The sequence below is a fragment of the Procambarus clarkii genome, chromosome 1, assembly GCF_040958095.1.
Source record: "Procambarus clarkii isolate CNS0578487 chromosome 1, FALCON_Pclarkii_2.0, whole genome shotgun sequence".
NCBI classification, from domain to species: Eukaryota; Metazoa; Arthropoda; class Malacostraca; order Decapoda; family Cambaridae; genus Procambarus; species Procambarus clarkii.
In genome coordinates, this window is record NC_091150.1 from 39,620,132 (window position 1) to 39,640,233 (window position 20,102).

At 45.1% G+C, this 20,102-nt stretch overlaps 2 protein-coding genes across 14 annotated transcripts in view; both read left to right on the forward strand.

Annotated features, from left to right (window-relative positions):
• Positions 1-18,206, forward strand: part of qvr (protein quiver) — a 435,902-nt gene extending 417,696 nt beyond the window's left edge. For 11 of the 13 annotated variants that reach the window (XM_069337382.1, XM_069337579.1, XM_069337533.1 and 8 more), the window contains 2 exons: positions 13,617-13,735; positions 15,580-18,206. The gene's annotated coding sequence lies outside the window, so the exon portion shown is untranslated. The remainder of the gene's footprint in view (positions 1-13,616; positions 13,736-15,579) is intronic. The other 2 variants (XM_045765228.2, XM_045765141.2) reach the window with 2 other exon arrangements.
• LOC138363071 (uncharacterized) lies at positions 290-9,851 on the forward strand. The gene is made up of 2 exons (XM_069321987.1): positions 290-325; positions 9,384-9,851. The coding sequence occupies exons 1-2, from the start codon at positions 290-292 to the stop codon at positions 9,849-9,851; spliced, it is 504 nt and encodes a 167-aa protein (XP_069178088.1).
• Positions 18,207-20,102: the final 1,896 nt, after the last annotated feature.

The following is a 20,102-nucleotide window of genomic DNA, read 5'->3' on the forward strand; positions in this document are numbered from 1 at the left end:
AGCCTGAGTGTGTTCTGGGGACCGTCAGTCTGAGTGTGTTCTGGGGACTGTCAGCCTGAGTGTGTTCTGGGGACTGTTAGCCTGAGTGTGTTCTGGGGACTGTTAGCCTGAGTGTGTTCTAGGGCCCGTCAGCCTGAGTGTGTTCTGGGGACCGTCAGTCTGAGTGTGTTCTGGGGACTGTCAGCCTGAGTGTGTTCTAGGGCCCGTCAGCCTGAGTGTGTTCTGGGGACCGTCAGTCTGAGTTTAAGGATCACCCTTAAACGTACACAGTACCGTGACCACCGCACCAATGATCGTCTACCGCACCATTGGTGCGGTGGTCACGGTACTGTGTACGTTTAGGGTGATCCTGAACGGCATGGGTTCGAATCCTGGCCGGGTCAAAGAGTTCTTAGTGATATATGGCTTGCTTGTTCATGCAGCTTTCTCACATATATATATATATATATATATATATATATATATATATATATATATATATATATATATATATATATATATATATATATGTCGTACCTAGTAGCCAGACCGCACTTCTCAGCCTACTATGCAATGCCAGATTTGCCTAATAAGCCAAGTTTTCCTGAATTAATATATTTTCTCTGATTTTTTTCTTATGAAATGAGAAAGCTACCCATTTCGTTATGTATGAGGTCAATTTTTTGTTATTGGAGTTAAAATTAACGTAGATATATGACCGAACCTAACCAACCCTACCTAACCTAACCTAACCTATCTTTATAGGTTAGGCTGGGTTAGGTAGCCGAAAAAGTTAGGTTAGGTTAGGTTAGGTAGGTTAGGTAGTCGAAAAACAATTAATTCGTGAAAACATGGCTTATTAGGCAAATCGGGCCTTGCATAGTAGGCTGAGAAGTGCGTTCTGGCTACTAGATACGACATATATATATATATATATATATATATATATATATATATATATATATATATATATATATATATATATATATACATTTATGTATCTCTTACTTTGATAGCATAAGATAGCTGCTATAGAAGCTTGTGTGTTATCAAGCACTTAACCATTGAAGGTGATTAAAATGCTTTTATAAGCACAGGTTATAGTTACCTCACATACATTGTATAATTGATACATTACAATCAGATTACAAGCTCAATCTTGGGTACAAGTCCAATATATCATCAAGTTTTCCAGTACTCATATAGTATTTACAGAGTTCAGCATACCTCAGCCCAGGAGAGCGAAAGTCAGTCAATATGGGACATTCTACAATATAATGTTAAAGAGAGTGCATGTTTTCTCTTTCACAAAATTGACACACATGGTGTATTCCGACACTTTCACAAAGCTTGACACATTGTGTACTCGAAATTTGGGTTTTGAGAAAGCTGCCAGATACGTCTATATCCCAGGCGTATTCTGGCCACTATAACATCACATTGACGAGTCCATGCTCTATTAGTCCCGTATGTGAATGTCTCCTCACGATATCTATCATAATGTCTAATTCTTCAACTTTCAGGTCTTTGTGAATTTGTTAGGTTTGTAGGATTTTCATTAGATATTTGTTTAAGTATTCTCTTTGTCACTACTAATGAAACACCCATAACAATTTCTACTACTTGTTTTCTACAGGCTGTCTTTGCAAGCATATCAACAGTGTCTTTCTTTGAGATGCCCACATGTGATGGTATCCAAAGGAATTTAATTTCAAATCTGTTTTCTTTAGCAGCTAAAAATATTCATTCGAATATCACTGACTATTTTCCGGGTGTTACTACTATGTGCGTTCAATGCCAGCAGTGCACATAGTAGTAGTAATAGTAGTTGGTGGTGTCGCCAGTGACAAGTTCCTAGGCAAAAACAGTAAGTGAAATGTGGCAGGCCATGTACGTAGACTTTATGCACGTATCACGTATGCTTATTTTTGTTTCTCTTAGTTCAGTGTGTGTGTGTGCTTTCCTGTGTCAACGGAAGGTCACGTGGAGTCCATCTGACAAGTTTGAGTAAGTTGTTGGCCTCGAGGTGCACGACGGTGTGGATTAGGGATATTGAAGGTCAGATAATGCAAACTGATTGAGACTAACTGGACGAGACTACATAATACGAGCTGGTTGAGACTCTGTACTGGAGGGCACAAGCCGCAATCTGGTTGAGACTGATAATACTTTAGGCCGCATAATAAAACCTCGTGGGATTCATTGCGATTAAAAGTTAACTTAGTAGTCTCCGTGGTGTAGTTGGTAAGACACTCACATGGCGTTTGGAGAGCGCTTTGTCCTGGGTTCGTATCCTGGCCGGGGAGGATTTACTGGGTGTCAATCCTTAACTGTAGCCTCTGTTTACCCAACAGTAAAATGGGTACCTGGTTGTTAAACGATTTGGCGGGTCGTATTCCGGGGAACATAGGATTAAGGACCTGCCCGACACGCTATGTGTGCTAGTGGCTGTACAAGAATGTAACAACTCTTGTATATATATAAATACAAAATAAATAAAAATAATAACAAAAATAAAAACTTTTAATTTTATTTGAAAATTTGCTATACTTTCTTAAACATTTAGTTATCAAAACTTTGTTAGTGCATTTAACGTAAGAATCTTGATGGAAGTTAATAGGTATTATCTCTCCCCGAGGGGAGACGACACCTTATCTCTCGCGTGTGGCAGATTGATCCTATCTCTCCCAGTTGGATGATGGGTCTTATCTCTACCTCAAGGTTGATGGATTGATTGATGAAGATTAAGCCACCCAAGAGGTGGCACGGGCATGAATAACCCGTAAAGGTTGACAGGTCTTATCTCTCCCTAGTCTTGTCATTGATGGATGTTAATTATCCCTCCCTGCTCGCTGAAGGGTCTTAATTACCTCTTCCCGGTGTTTGATGGCTTTCATCCACCCGTGGCTTATGGATCTTACCTCTCCACGATGCCTGAAATATCTCATTTTTTCTTAGTATCGAGTAATTCATTTTTCCCAAAAGTAAACGATTAGTTTTATTTTCCCAGGGAGAATGTTTTGTCTCTTAATTTGCTGAGTGACTAAGGAAACTTATCTCACGGTGAATACTGGTGGACCTTATCTCTACCTGTGGACTGATACCTGTTATCTCTCTTCCCCTGTTGACTGCTGTTTGTTGCTGCATTCTCTCTGTGGTGGCGCTGGTTGTAACGGGACAATGCCTCGTTGGTGAGTCGTGCTGTGGGAGTCAGTGTAGGTGTCCTTCTTGTTTAGTTGATGCTGTGGGAGTCAGTGTAGGCGTCCGTCTTGTTTACTTGATGCTGTGGGAGTCAGTGGAGGCGTCCGTCTTGTTTACTTGATGCTGTGGGAGTCAGTGTAGGCGTCCGTCTTGTTTACTTGATGCTGTGGGAGTCAGTGTAGGTGTCCTTCTTGTTTAGTTGATGCTGTGGGAGTCAGTGTAGGCGTCCGTCTTGTTTACTTGATGCTGTGGGAGTCAGTGGAGGCGTCCGTCTTGTTTACTTGATGCTGTGGGAGTCAGTGTAGGCGTCCGTCTTGTTTACTTGATGCTGTGGGAGTCAGTGTAGGTGTCCTTCTTGTTTACTTGATGCTGTGGGAGTCAGTGTAGGCGTCCGTCTTGTTTACTTGATGCTGTGGGAGTCAGTGGAGGCGTCCGTCTTGTTTACTTGATGCTGTGGGAGTCAGTGAAGGCGTTCTTTTTGTTTACTTGATGCTGTAGGAGTCAGTGGAGGCGTTCTTTTTGTTTACTTGAAGCTGTGGGAGTCGGTGGAGGCGTCTTCCATGTTTACTTGATGCTGTGGAAGTCAGTGTAGGCGTCCTTCTTGTTTACTTGATGCTGCGGGAGTCAGTGGAGGCGTCTTCCATGTTTACTTGATGCTGTGGGAGTCAGTGGAGGCGTCTTCCATGTTTACTTAAAGCTGTGGGAGTCAGTGTAGGCGTCCTCTTTGTTTACTTGATGGTGTGGGAGTCAGTGGAGGCGTTCTTTTTGTTTACTTGATGCTGTAAGAGTCAGTGGAGGCGTCCTCTTTGTTTACTTGATGCTGTGGGAGTCAGTGGAGGCGTTCTTTTTGTTTACTTGAAGCTGTAAGAGTCAGTGGAGGCGTCCTCTTTGTTTACTTGATGCTGTGGGAGTCAGTGGAGGCGTCCTCTTTGTTTACTTGATGCTGTAAGAGTCAGTGGAGGCGTCCTCTTTGTTTACTTGATGCTGTGGGAGTCAGTGGAGGCGTCCTCTTTGTTTACTTGATGCTGTGGGAGTCAGTGGAGGCGTCTTCCATGTTTACTTGATGCTGCGGGAGTCAGTGGAGGCGTCTTCCATGTTTTAGTGTAAACTTGAGATGTACCTTCATTGTATCTGTGGTTCTTACCTTGATAAATAACAATTGTATCTCAACAAACCAGATGCGGTTACCTTAAAAGCATCTCATTTAGGCTGGTAAATATTGCTACCTTAAACAGTGTCCTTCTTATAGAACTCTTCTAAGACGTCCGTTGACACCTGAGCTCATACGTGGTTGCGGTGATATGATATTCGGCGAAATTAAAATAAATTATAAAATGTTTAGACATTTACATTAAACTTGCGAATAAATGTTATCAAACCTAAACTTCCTAATCTAACCTATCCTAAGATAATCTAACATAACTAAATCAGTAATTCATGTTCCTGATATAATTATATTCATTCAAATAAACCAATTTGAGAAGAAATATTAGGAAATAGCGAAAATCTCTCTGACTGTTAGGCAAATTGGGCCATTGGCTGTTAGGTTATATGGTTTAATATATATATATATATATATATATATATATATATATATATATATATATATATATATATATATATATATATATATATATATATATATATATATATATATATATATATACGTACAGTAACATAGGTTTTGAGAATATTCGTCAGGTGGACAGCTGGGAACTTGGAACATCGCGAGACAACAGGACACCAAGTCTGTGAGGGTATTTGTCTCGCTGCTCCTACGACCTCCAGCCACACCACCCATCACACCCCCGTCAGACACTCTCACTCTAATGACAGCAAGACAGAGCATTCATGAGATAGAGGATCGTGAGGGAGAAGAACAGCAAAGCTTGAAGAAAATCAATATGAGACTCCGCAATGCTGGTGGTGTAGGGGGTGCCGGGTGTCGCCAGGCGAGCTGGGGGCGGCGGAGTTAATCAGCAGGACTCCTGGGCACCACCTGATTTATAATTGATTGTTGGGGTGAGCAGCGAGGGTCAGCAAGGCCGCAGGTGCCACCACTATCACGCTATACGGAGCCTCGAAGGGCTGGTCACCGCCCACACGGACGACAAACACCGCAAACACACGCACACAAATTCCTTGAGAGCTCTAACTAAAAGCTTTCTTAGCGGGAAAAAAAAACGATTGATTCCTGGGAAAATTAGTTATTAAGCGACGACACCATTTACAAGTGGGAGAAAAGTTGCCACACGAGTATTGGAAAATATAATCGTTAGAATAATATTATTTTCGATGAACTGTGAAGAACATAATATTATAGAGTAGGGGCTGGCCAGTGCCTGGGATAATGAAGGAAGGAGCTGTGTCCACAGCCAGCAAACATATACAATATGTCACTTGTAACAGGTGACGCAATAACCACTTTGGGAAAAAACAATATATTTCCCCATGTAAAAAGGCGGGAAGAGGGTGGGAGGGGGGGGGGGAGCAGACAACTAGCTTTGAGTATCGTAACATAACCATATAGTCCTGGTTAGTCATGGTTTAGCCATAGTGGTGTCTAGCCTTAAGCCCAGCGAGGACTAGGAGCCCAGGCCAGCCAGAGGCCTAGAGACACAGTAGGATGCATCGTGGTCACACTGCCTGAGACATGGAAGCATGAATGGATTGTGAATGTATTTACTCTGCACAAACTGACATACTACAGCAAGTTTGTGTACAAGTTACAGAAAGATGTTGACAAGTTTAAGATAATAACACGCTACTGGAAGATATGAATAAGTTAAGAGGAAGATGTGAACAAGTAACAGGGCGTACCTGCGGCCGAGCTGGCACATCTGTCCGCACCTGCGGCCGAGCTGGCACATCTGTCCGCACCTGCGACCGAGGTGACTCACCTGGGGTGGTATATGTAGATAATGTACACTGGAACACCTAGAGAGAGAGAGAGAGAGAGAGAGAGAGAGAGAGAGAGAGAGAGAGAGAGAGAGAGAGAGAGAGAGAGAGAGAGAGAAAAAAAAAAAATATTACGAAAAGGAGACGCCACAAGAATAGAGGAAGACAGGGAAGCGAGAGAATAAAGGAGAGAAAAGAAAATGTCAAGAAACCAACAGGCGATGATGGAATCGAAGATGTTTTTTTTGGGGGGGAGGGGGGAATAAGTTTGGTTTGAGAAAATAAGTATAGGAGCCATGAGGAGATTCGAACCTGTGTTCTGGGTACTACTAAGCACACATTTTAGACCACTACATCAAGACGGGGTCTAAGGCGTTTGTCTGCGAGTACCCAGAGTATAGGGACACAAGTACTCTAGACAGAGGGTGAGGGAGCCACAAGTACTCTAGACAGAGGGTGAGGGAGCCACAAGTACTCTAGACAGAGGGTGAGTGAGACACCAGTACTCTAGACAGAGGGTGAGTGAAACACAAGTACTCTAGACAGGAAGGTGAGGGAGACACAAGTACTCTAGACAGAGGGTGAGTGAGACACAAGTACTCTAAACAGAGGGTGAGTGAGACACAAGTACTCTAGACAGAGGGTGAGTGAGACACAAGTACTCTAGACAGAGGGTGAGTGAGACACCAGTACTCTAGACAGAGGGTGAGTGAGACACAAGTACTCTAGACAGGGGGTGAGTGAGACACAAGTACTCTAAACAGAGAGTGAGTGAAACACAAGTACTCTAGACAGGAAGGTGAGGGAGACACAAGTACTCTAGACAGAGGGTGAGGGAGACACAAGTACTCTAGACAGAGGGTGAGTGAGACACAAGTACTCTAGACAGAGGTTGAGTGAGACACCAGTACTCTAGACAGAGGGTGAGTGAGACACCAGTACTCTAGACAGAGGGTGAGGGAGACACAAGTACTCTAGACAGGGGGTGAGTGAGACACAAGTACTCTAAACAGAGAGTGAGTGAAACACAAGTACTCTAGACAGGAAGGTGAGGGAGACACAAGTACTCTAGACAGAGGGTGAGGGAGACACAAGTACTCTAGACAGAGGGTGAGTGAGACACAAGTACTCTAGACAGAGGGTGAGGAAGACACAAGTACTCTAGACAGAGGGTGAGTGAGACACAAGTACTCTAGACAGAGGGTGAGTGAGACACAAGTACTCTAGACAGAGGGTGAGTGAGACACAAGTACTCTAGACAGAGGGTGAGTGAGACACAAGTACTCTAGACAGAGGGTGAGTGAGACACAAGTACTCTAAACAGAGGGTGAGTGAGACACAAGTACTCTAAACAGAGGGTGAGTGAGACACCAGTACTCTAGACAGAGGGTGAGTGAGACACCAGTACTCTAGACAGAGGGTGAGTGAGACACCAGTACTCTAGACAGAGGGTGAGTGAGACACCAGTACTCTAGACAGAGGGTGAGTGAGACACCAGTACTCTAGACAGAGGGTGAGTGAGACACAAGTACTCTAAACAGAGGGTGAGTGAGACACAAGTACTCTAGACAGAGGGTGAGTGAGACACAAGTACTCTAGACAGAGGGTGAGTGAGACACAAGTACTCTAAACAGAGGGTGAGTGAGACACAAGTACTCTAAACAGAGGGTGAGTGAGACACAAGTACTCTAGACAGAGGGTGAGTGAGACACAAGTACTCTAAACAGAGGGTGAGTGAGACACAAGTATTCTAAACAGAGGAGTGAATTAGAGACAAGGTATGTAAAGAGGAGCAGGTGTGTGATGGTAGGTGAGTTTTAAACCTTCCCTGCATGTGTGTGTCTAACATGGTCGCCAACCCAACGTGGAGACTTTCACGTAGAGAGGACCGTAAGGCTCCAGTACATTATCATAGAACACGACCATCCAGCTTCACGTGAGGTATTTGACACGCTGAAGAAAAAGATTTCAAGCATAACTCCCCTTTCTTCTGCACAAGGATTCCTGGACATGTAATAATAATACTTAGTCAACTGCTGAGGGTAAACTTACCCTTTCTTTAATGAGCCTTTGGGGAAGGGAGGGAGGGGAGGGTGTGGGGTAAAAAGTGACCCAACAGGTTCTTAATCTTCATCTTGAGATTATGCAGCCTCTTGTGTGGTCATATGGGAGAGAATTTGATTAGTACTTTTCGTTAAAGATTACGTGGCTACTGTTTTGTGTGTAGAGATAATGAGGATGATCGTTGATCAACTCGACTGTTACTTGATGCACAGAAAAATTAGAGAACTGCAAAAGATGTATTGGCCCATATGAGGCATCTCCTATTTATATTCACCCAGTCTTATTATTTTTATTCATGTCTAATGGACGCTGCCATTAGCTCAGTAATCTCACCACTATTATGTTTCCAGATAATTTACTCCATAAATGAAAACGTTGTATCTAAGCCAGTATTTACCCAGGTCTTTCCTGAATTTATATCCATTGTTTCGTGTTTATTATTGTGTTCCTATATTAACCTCCTTTATATCCCACTTCATATACCTAACGATTCTGTAGCAGTGAGCAAACAGCTGTATAGCGGTCAGAGACAACAGTGAAGGAGTGAGAGAGAACTGTGTAGCCGTGAGACATAACTCAGGCGGTGTTGAGCAGCTGATAACATGCGCTCAATGACAGCCACGTTGAGAGCCAAACTGCCAGTGCCAGCAGCTAAGGTCATCAAGACATATTCAGAAATAAAGGAACTTTAAATATTCGTCTAGCACATGTACCGAGTTTGAAGATATCTTGCAAGACACGACAATAAACGTCTGCAAGACGTTAACGTTTAGGAGACGTAAACGTTTAGGAGATAACAAAAAAAAAGAGATGATGCTAGAGAAAGTTGCAACATTTTGGCAACATTGCCGCCGCTCGCCAGCCTTACCTTGAGGTTACCTTGAGGTGATTTCAGGGCTCAGCGACCCCGCGGCCCGGTCGTCGACCAGGCCTCCTCCTCGTTGCTGGACTGGTCAATACAGTAGCCTTGCGGCCACATCTCAGCTCCTGGGTCCGCCTCTTCTCTTGCCTAGCACCCCATGTACACAATCCAACTTCCCTAACCTAACCAGACACGCACCAACCCAAGCAACCCACCTAACCTTAACGTACCGATGTATAGAAAACGGGGATATTTGTGACCCGTTATTTTTCATAGTGCTTTGTAATTTGTACGTTGGAGATCATAACGTTCAAAATGAGACGTGCTTGTTAGGAGGACAGGTTGTTAAGTAGTCTGAAATAGTGTGACGCTACAACAGTCTGCCTGGAACAATGTGACGCTACAACAGGCTGCCTGGAACAATGTGACGCTACAACAGGCTGCCTGGAACAATGTGACGCTACAACAGTCTGCCTGGAACAATGTGACGCTACAACAGGCTGCCTGGAACAATGTGACGCTACAACAGTCTGCCTGGAACAATGTGACGCTACAACAGTCTGCCTGGAACAGTGTGACGCTACAACAGTCAGCCTGGAGCAGTGTGACGCTACAACAGTCTGCCTGGAACAATGTGACGCTACAACAGTCAGCCTGGAGCAGTGTGACACTACAACAGTCTGCCTGGAACAGTGTGACGCTACAACAGTCAGCCTGGAGCAGTGTGACACTACAACAGGCTGCCTGGAACAATGTGACGCTACAACAGTCAGCCTGGAGCAGTGTGACGCTACAACAGGCTGCCTGGAGCAGTGTGACGCTCCTCAGTCTGCCTGGAACAGTGTGACGCTACAACAGTCTGCCTGGAACAGTGTGACGCTCCTCAGTCTGCCTGGAACAGTGTGACGCTACAACAGGCTGCCTGGAACAGTGTGACGCTACAACAGGCTGCCTGGAACAATGTGACGCTACAACAGGCTGCCTGGAACAATGTGACGCTACAACAGTCTGCCTGGAACAGTGTGACGCTCCTCAGTCTGCCTGGAACAGTGTGACGCTACAACAGTCTGCCTGGAACAGTATGACGCTCCTCAGTCTGCCTGGAACAGTGTGACGCTACAACAGTCTGCCTGGAACAGTGTGACGCTACAACAGTCTGCCTAGAACAGTGTGACGCTACAACAGTCTACCTGGAACAATGTGACGCTACAACAGACTGCTGACACAAGAAGGTAGACTGTATATAACAGTATGAGAGTGCTGGCGCCCGGGGTCGCCCTCGGAGCACTACTGCCCTTAACCGCACAACTCAAGGACTAGCAATGTTCTAGGGGTGTGTTCCTCTTGTAATGCCCCGAGGTAGAGATGTTGGTCGTTGGGAGATGTTTGCTGTTGGCTGTAGCTGAGAACTTAACGACCGCTTCACAATAGCTCTGTAGTGCAATTGCAGGTGTTGCTTGCAATTGGGAATCTGGGGGCTCCGTAATTTGGGAATCCGGGGATCTTCAAACGATACATTATTTTGTAATGGACAAGAAAGAGCGGGCCGGCGCCATCGGCCAGACGACGTCCGCCTTCTACAGGAGGTAAGTAACACGAGAGGCAGGTGTGTTGAGGAGAGGCGGGTGTGTTGAGGAGAGGCAGGTGTGTTGAGGAGAGGCAGGTGTGTTGAGGAGAGGCAGGTGTGTTGAGGAGAGGCGGGTGTGTTGAGGAGAGGCAGGTGTGTTGAGGAGAGGCAGGTGTGTTGAGGAGAGGCAGGTGTGTTGAGGAGAGGCAGGTGTGTTGAGGAGAGGCGGGTGTGTTGAGGAGAGGCAGGTGTGTTGAGGAGAGGCAGGTGTGTTGAGGAGAGGCGGGTGTGTTGAGGAGAGGCAGGTGTGTTGAGGAGAGGCGGGTGTGTTGAGGAGAGGCAGGTGTGTTGAGGAGAGGCGGGTGTGTTGAGGAGAGGCGGGTGTGTTGAGGAGAGGCAGGTGTGTTGAGGAGAGGCGGGTGTGTTGAGGAGAGGCAGGTGTGTGTGTGTGGGGGGGGGCTCTACCGCACCTCGCGGTAGAATGAGATGTGTCAGCACTTTGTTCTTCATTCGTCTATGCTCAGCTCACTCACTAGCTCATTCCACTGTGCTCAGCTCACTCAGTAGCTCATTCCACTGTGCTCAGCTCACTCAGAAGCTCATTCCACCGTGCTCAGCTCACTCAGTAGCTCATTCCACCGTGCTCAGCTCACTCAGTAGCTCATTCCACCGTGCTCAGCTCACTCAGTAGCTCATTCCACCGTGATCAGCTCACTCAGTAGCTCATTCCACCGTGATCAGCTCCCTGTTGCTCAGTCATCTCTGCAATGTTCACTCTGGTACCCAGTGTGCGATGTTATTGTTCATCAGATGCTGTTTACGTTAAATAATTAAGTCGGTATATGACAGCTGACGAAGACATCTTAAATATATGCCTGACATCCAATAGATGCCTTAATTCCCTGGCTCCAGGTGCCGCTGAGAGAGTGCCCTCAGTAATGTAAACAGTCAATGGCAGTGTGAAAATGACCGCTGTGCTCCACCAGAGACAGTGAACTCTGGTATTGAACCCAAGTTCAATACCAGAGTTCATCCTTGACATGAGCCGGAGAGACGGGACTGTTGCTCTGGGCTCCGGCGGCTGTCAGTTAACCAACACAAATACTGGAGAATGAGAAACAGTTTGTAAATGTAAAGCTTTACGTGAGTTTTGATAGAAGGTTGTGAGGAAGTGGAGAGGCAGACGGGGCTGTACGGGCTGGAGTGACCTGTTGGGCAACTTTACTGCTGCACCAGCACCAGCCTGGTGCCCTCGCCCACCACCACCACAAGCCTGGTGCCCTCGCCCACCACCACCAGCCTGGTGCCCTCGCCCACCACCACCACCAGCCTGGTGCCCTCGCCCACCACCACCACCAGCCTGGTGCCCTCGCCCACCACCACCACCAGCCTGGTGCCCTCGCCCACCACCACCACCAGCCTGGTGCCCTCGCCCACCACCACCACCAGCCTGGTGCCCTCGCCCACCACCACCACCAGCCTGGTGCCCTCGCCCACCACCACCACCAGCCTGGTGCCCTCGCCCACCACCACCACCAGCCTGGTGCCCTCGCCCACCACCACCACCAGCCTGGTGCCCTCGCCCACCACCACCACCAGCCTGGTGCCCTCGCCCACCACCACCACCAGCCTGGTGCCCTCGCCCACCACCACCACCAGCCTGGTGCCCTCGCCCACCACCACCACCAGCCTGGTGCCCTCGCCCACCACCACCAGCCTGGTGATGTACTCACAAACAACACCAAAATTATCGACAGAGACCAGCGACACCTGGCCCTGTCCACACACCTGGCTGGCCGACACATGGACCAACACATATTCCTGATGAGCCATCACTTGGTAATATTCACACGTGACGAGCGATCACATGGCTATACACACACACACACACACACACCTGCCTGGCCATCACATGTTCTTATACACACACACACACACACACCTGCCTGGCCATCACATGTTCTTATATACACACACACACATCTGACAGTCCCACACATGACCCTATACAGACAGCTGGCAATTACAGAGTTGTGAACAGAGGCACTCAAAATAGCGCTTCTAAATACCAGTTGGATAATGTTGAAACTGGCGAACTTTAATGTGATAAGGACCAGAGTCTTATGATGGGTTAAGATCCTAAGTTAAAAAAGCTTATGAGTCAATGTATGAAATAAATTAAATGGGAAGCTCTGATTCGTGTTTAGGAAAGTCTTTAACAAGACATCTAATGTTTTGCTTCAACTTTTATGTTGCCCTTATCAAGAGTCACTTAGATTATGCACTTAACACTTAACATCAAGAGTCACTTAGATTATGCACTTACCTTTAAGGCAAGGTCGGCCGAGCGGACAGCACGCTGGACTTGTGATCCTGTGGTCCCGGGTTCGATCCCCGGCGCCGGCGAGAAACACTAGGCAGAGGTTCTTTCACCCTATGTCCCTGTTACCTAGCAGTAAAATACGTACCTGGGTGTTAGTCAACTGTCACGGGCTGCTTCCTGCGGGTGGATGCCTGATCGAGGACCGGGCCACGGGGATACTAAAGCCCCGAAATCATCTCAAGATAACCTCAAGATAACGGTGAAGGACGAGCTTGTCTCTCAAGGTTGGCTAAACATTTCCCAAGAGCAGGTAACCTCTATTTTCAAGAGATCAAGAAAGGTAAATTTATTCCGTCTCTGAACAGACGAAGAATTGAGGATGACACGACTGAGTATACATATGGATGAAAGGACACTGCAAAGTGGATATTTATAAATTGCTAACTATATCAATATACAAAAATTAACATGAAACAATGGATACAAATGGGAAAAGATTTAGAGTCAGAAAGGCCTCGTTAAATATTAGTTTAGAAACAAGGTTATTGATTAATAAAATCACAGGGTAACAGGATGTATATGAGATTGTTGGATTATTTTTTTAATGTAGGCTAGACATATATATAAGAATGAGTTAGGCTGGATATAAATAAGAGTTGCTTCGTATTGTCCAATAAGCCATCTGCAGTTTCTAATAATTTTTATGTTTGGCCCCTAAACAGCCTCGCTCTGTACCACCGACCAGCGTATGACGACGATACGGACGAGTGGAAACTGTTGTAGAGCGGATGTGAGCGTTAATACCCGGCTGTTGCTCTGTTTACGTAGTGCTTGACGCCAGGTGAGCTACACTTAATGTTGCGACGGTTGAGTGCACGGTTGACAGTGCACGGTGGACAGTGCACGCTAAGCGTCCATCTTGATGTATTATAATCTCTTCCTCGTCGGCTAATGTATAAGTTATTCAAGTATCCGTTGTATGTTGGGCCGTGTGTGACGGAGGAGTGTGTGTGTGTGGTGCTGGTCCATGTGTGACGGAGGTGTGTGTGTGTTGTTGGTCCATGTGTGACGGAGGTGTGTGTGTGTGTCACAGAGGTGTGTGTGTGGTGCTGGTCCGTGTGTGACGGAGGTGTGTGTGTGTTGTTGGTCCATGTGTGACGGAGGTGTGTGTGTGTGTCACAGAGGTGTGTGTGTGGTGCTCGTCCGTGTGTGACGGAGGTGTGTGTGTGTTGTTGGTCCATGTGTGACGGAGGTGTGTGTGTGTGTCACAGAGGTGTGTGTGTGGTGCTGGTCCGTGTGTGACGGAGGTGTGTGTGTGTTGTTGGTCCATGTGTGACGGAGGTGTGTGTGTGTGTCACAGAGGTGTGTGTGTGGTGTTGGTCCGTGTGTGACGGAGGTGTGTGTGTGTTGTTTGTCCATGTGTGACGGAGGTGTGTGTGTGTTGTTGGTCCATGTGTGACGGAGATGTGTGTGTGGTGGTGGTCCATGTGTGACGGAGATGTGTGTGTGGTGGTGGTCCATGTGTGACGGAGGAGTGTGTGTGGTGGTGGTCCGTGTGTGACGGAGGTGTGTGTGTGGTGGAGGTCCATGTGTGACGGAGATGTGTGTGTGGTGGTGGTCCATGTGTGACGGAGATGTGTGTGTGGTGGTGGTCCATGTGTGACGGAGGAGTGTGTGTGGTGGTGGTCCGTGTGTGACGGAGGTGTGTGTGTGTTGTTTGTCCATGTGTGACGGAGATGATGTGTGTGTATTGGTGGTCCATGTGTGACGGAGGAGTGTGTGTGGTGGTGGTCCATGTGTGACGGAGATGTGTGTGTATTGGTGGTCCATGTGTGACGGAGGAGTGTGTGTGGTGGTGGCTGCCTCACAGCTTCTCAACCATCTTCACCTTGTGTCACTCCCTGCCACTCTCCTGGCCTGGTCCACACGCTGCCCTCACGGAACTCAACACTCAGTTTAAAACATTATGCCAACCATAATTAATGAGGATAGTAACATTTCGTTCACTCGGGCCCTCGGAGTCTCGAACCCGGGGTCACAAAAGTGAAAGACTGTACCTCTACCAACCAGGCTGTTGAATACTCGCTATAGAGGAGGATCTCAGAGACACGCAACTGATATCCAACTGAGACTTGAGATAGCCCTTCCCGGCTATCCTGCCCGGCTCATTGAGGCCCTGGCTATCCTCCCTAAGATACATTCATCACTTTTTAACGTTTTTTTTTGTAATTAAAACACAATAACATTACATAACATTATGTAATTTTATTGTGTAGATCAATAACAGTTCTTTACCTGGACTGGTGGGTAGAGCGACGGTCTCGCATCTTGCAGGGTCGGCGTTCGATCCTCCGACGGTGCAAGTGGTTGATGAATCATTATTGCCTAACTCTGTTCGCCTAGTTCCAGGTCCTTGTTCGCATAATACTTGCATATGATATAGTGGCATACTCGTCTAAGCGCTTTCTTCTCATGATTCCCTTATTTACCTTGAGGTTACCTTGAGGTGCTTCCGGGGCTCAGCGTCCCCGCGGCCCGGTCGTCGACCAGGCCTCCTCTCCATATGGTGTTGCCATTATGTTTTTAATGTGTTTTTTTTTTTGGGGGGGGAGCGAATTGGGGGATTTATATATATCTAGTTTTAGTGTTTCTTGTTGTTTCTAATTAATATTTTCTTCCCTGCAGTGATGAGCTCCAGGGTGGGTGTCTTCCTCCCTCCTCTCCACCAGTCTTCTTATCGTCATTCTCTCTCATTACTTCTCTCCAAAGCTAAGACAAGTTGTTCTCATCGTTGCTAAATACGAGTTGTGTTCATGAACTATCTGGCGGAGCGCTAATGTTGCTCCTCCTCCTCCTCACTCTAGAAGCCCTTGCCAACTCTAGACAACTTCGGCTATTTCTCGCCACTCACAGATCCCGCCTACTTTCTCCAATATATAAAAAAAAACTAACAAAATTTGTTTGAGGTAAAATATGAAATATTTTTTCCACGTGAACTCACACCTGCGACCCTCGTGTGAATTGTTTATACCAATTGTGTATCAAATAAACTTCTACGAGGCGGATTAATTCTTTGCTAAAATGAATGCTTGCATTATGCACTACAAGCGCTTTTACGAGATTTGTTCATGAACTCTACTAACACGCACTTAAGGATGACCTTGTTTCAGTGTCTGGCATAATAGAAATAGATAGCAAATGCAGAATACTTTGTGTTTATGAGTCACGTAGATGGAGTCGTCTCCATGTGCAATTCAAACCCAGTTTTGTTTTTTGTTGCTTCTCTTATACAAGACGCACTGACAAACTTTCTCGCTTCGCAACCCTTCTGATGTTCTTGTGTCACTAGAGCTGCAGATGAGGTTCTAATTTTGGTTGATTTCCCTGCAGAGTTACAGCTATCGAGGCAGCAGCATATGGAGAAGCCGCGATAGAAGCGGCAGCAGCAGCAGCAGCAGCAGCAGCAGCAGCAGCAGCAGCAGCAGGAACAGCAGCAGCAGTAGTGGCAGTAGTGGCAGCAGTCGATGAAATCAACGAATCTGCAGGAGTAGCAGACGACAGGCGTGAGGGAGACCCCGAGAGAGAGAGAGAGAGAGAGAGAGAGAGCCAGCCTTCCCCTGTAGTGTTACCCGTCTCTGCCCTCATCTTTCCGGACATGAACCCGTCAACCTCTGTCATTACCACCTCGCGGCCACTCTCACCATAATCACCTACCCGCAACTTTAACAACAACAAAATCAAATTTGCAAAGTTATGTCATTAAGAAACCGGAAATATGAAGGCCCTGTTCTCGGAAACAGTTTCAGGTACAGGGAAAACGGAGATAATTCCATTGTGAACTAATACAAACTGCAATATTTTATGTAGACACGTCTTACCAAGGGATCCATGTATGTCCTTACCTGTATCAGGAGAGTCAGTAGCTGGCGAATTGTTAGAATCAAACGTTTTGTAGCGCCCCTATGACCTGTAAACAAGGAAGCTGAACGGCTTCAAGTGCTGTTTGAGATTTGGTTCCGGCTCCTCGAAGAAGCCCGCGTCAAAGTTTTATCTTGATTTCTTCGTCTTTTTTTTTAATTATTCTCTTGTGATTGAGTATTTTTTTTTTCCTTTGTCGTTAAGTATATTTATCGTATCAATGAGTGTGTTTCTTTTATTATTGTGTATTTTCTCTTTGTTAAATATTTTTTACTTGCCATAGTGTATATTTCTATTTCCATTTTGTATATTTATCTTTTACTGTGTTTTTCGTATTTTTGTATTCTAAATAAATACATATATTATATATATATATATATATATATATATATATATATATATATATATATATATATATATATATATATATATATATATGACAGTGTCAGACCATGGAGGAAAATTGAAACAGGAATTTCCTTAAGTACTTTCGTATATTAATTCATCTTCAGAGGGAGTGATACAGAGGGAGGAAGCAGAGGGAGACTGCTTAACGCGTTTTCGGCTAATTCGCCTTCATCAGAGCACAGTAGTATAAATTGATCTTCATTCTACTTTGCTCTGATGAAGGCGAAAAACGCGTTAAGCATTCTCTATTTTTCACATGTGGTTACTCTGCATATATATATATATATATATATATATATATATATATATATATATATATATATATATATATATAGATATGTGTGTGTGTGTGTGTGTGTGTGTGTGTGTGTGTGTGTGTGTGTGTGTTTGCGGAATAACCACAATGAAAAATAATTGATTGTTGAATGCGTTTTCGGCACGAGCACAAGCCATCGTCAGAGCAGAATAGATTCTATTCTGCTCTGATGATGACTTGTTAAACTTTTGCGTTCAAAATATATAACACTCAAAATGTTATATATTTTGATTGCAATATATATATATATATATATATATATATATATATATATATATATATATATATATATATATATATATATATATATATATATATAACCAGTCAACAAAATTTGTACAGACTTATATCTTAGACTTGTTTCTAACTAATTTGGGGAAGCTGAACTCAAATATCACATTGGTGTTTGTCTTTCACGTCAAATATTTCTTCTACACCATTTTCGATCACTCACCATACATAAGTGCCAGATTACAGTGATTGCCACAGTCACATTATTCATAGTCTCATCATTTTATTTCGACTATCGCTCCAAAAACCAATTCCATGAATCAGTTTTGAGATTATCCAATATATTGGCTAACTATGACATCAGGTCAAAACATTGAAATAGAAAAAAATATACAGCGATGCTAGAATTAAGTGAATTGTATTAAAATGGGCAAAAGATTATCCAGAATATTCGTATGATTTCCTTTAGAGTACTGTAGAAACAAAAACAATGACACATGTGGGTTTATTTACATTAAGTGTCATTTGTAAATGACACATTATTCTTTCTTGTGTTTAATAGTCGCTTGTTGGTCTTTCCAGAGACCTTCTTTTCCAGACATTCTCTTTTAATGCTTCAACAGTAGTCAGCCATCATGTGGGTGTCCCACATTCCTTGGTTCCGCTTCTCCATAGATTTTATACCTTGATGGCAGCTGTCACCTTGATGGCAGCTGTCACCTTGATGGCAGCTGCCACCTTGATGGCAGCTGTCACCTTGATGGCAGCTGCCACCTTGCCCTTTACATACGCCACCTACATTTTCCGGAAATGTATCAAGATGGCCAAAACAAAGCGAACCTGTGTGCTCGTTTGCAATCCACATTCTGACATTTTGTAGCTTTTTGGTTTCCAGGAAATTTTTCATAAGATATTCGAAAGAATCCCGTGCTCTTTTCACCATATAATTCATGGAGATTGTGGAATGTTGATCTATCATTAGTTTTTTCTGATTTTTGGCCCGTCAGACACTTAAGTTTTCATTTTTTCATAACTGTGGGTAGAAAATATTGTGCATATGTCCTTAAAACAGTCACGTTCTATGCTCAGAGCTTTAACATACTTCTTCATTACACCCAGTTTGATGTGAAGAGGAGGAAAGATGATTTTGTTTCGATTTACTAATGGTTGTTTCGATGTTTGGTTCTCCCACACTTAAGCATGTTCTAACCTGCCAGTATATATGATATACATTTACTGTATTCGAACAGCAACGCAAATCGCTGTTCCAGCCTTCCTGTCTTCCTCGGCATCTGATAACCAAGTGAAGGAAATTCTACCTGAGTACTTAGGTCAGCTGGCAAGCGTACATAATTTTTTGTACCCAATTTTATAATCCGTGCCACCGAGTGGGCCTCTAGTGCAGGCCCATCACCTCAACCACCACCATCAAAGCCCACAAGCAATCCAGCTGGGATGGTCCTATTGTAGACCAAGTTGCTGCAGAGTGCCTGGGTGCTGCAACAACACAACACGACATTGCTCGCCTCACAGCAGTAGCAGCCCCACATGCAGGGGACTTCCTGTTAGCAACCCCAATGTCGGCAACTGGCACACGACTCACACCACACGCCCTCTGAATTTCTATGGCCTTCCTTCTTTCTGTCCCAATCCACACCAGATATAGGTGTATTTGCGGCGAGGTGGAGGCCGACAGGTAAGGCCACTATGGCCTACTCTGCCAAAGAACAGGTGGATGGCACTCGAGGCACAGTGAAGTTAACAATATCATCAAGAGACGCCTCACCACAGCTGAAATCCCAGCTGAGAAAGAGAGACCCCGTTGCCCCATAAATGATGTTCTTATTGGTCGTCCAGATGGGATCACAGTGAACCCCTGGAAGAATAGAAATCAGTGTGGGGACTACACGTGTATATCAACCCTGGCTGACACCTACATTGACTTCAATGTTGCTCATTCGGGTGGCGTGCCACTCATAGAGAATCAGTCAAGTCACGTAAGTACAGAGAACTGGACCACCACTACAGTTTTGTCCCCATAGCTTCCAACACACATGGCACCTGGGGTAAAAGTGTCACCAGTATTTTCTTTAAGGAACTGGGTTCTAGGCTAATTGAAACAACAAGAGACCTTAGAGCTTCCGGTTTCCTTTTCCAGCGTCTCAGCGTGGCATTACAGAGGGGAAATGCACTCGGCATTCAGGGTTCCTGCCCGCCATCTGAGAAGCTAGAGGAACACCTTATATGTAACTCCTCTTTTTAATAACGTTTAAATAAAATAAACACCAACATATATAAAGGGCGGTAGAAGACAATATTTGCCAACGCAAGTGGA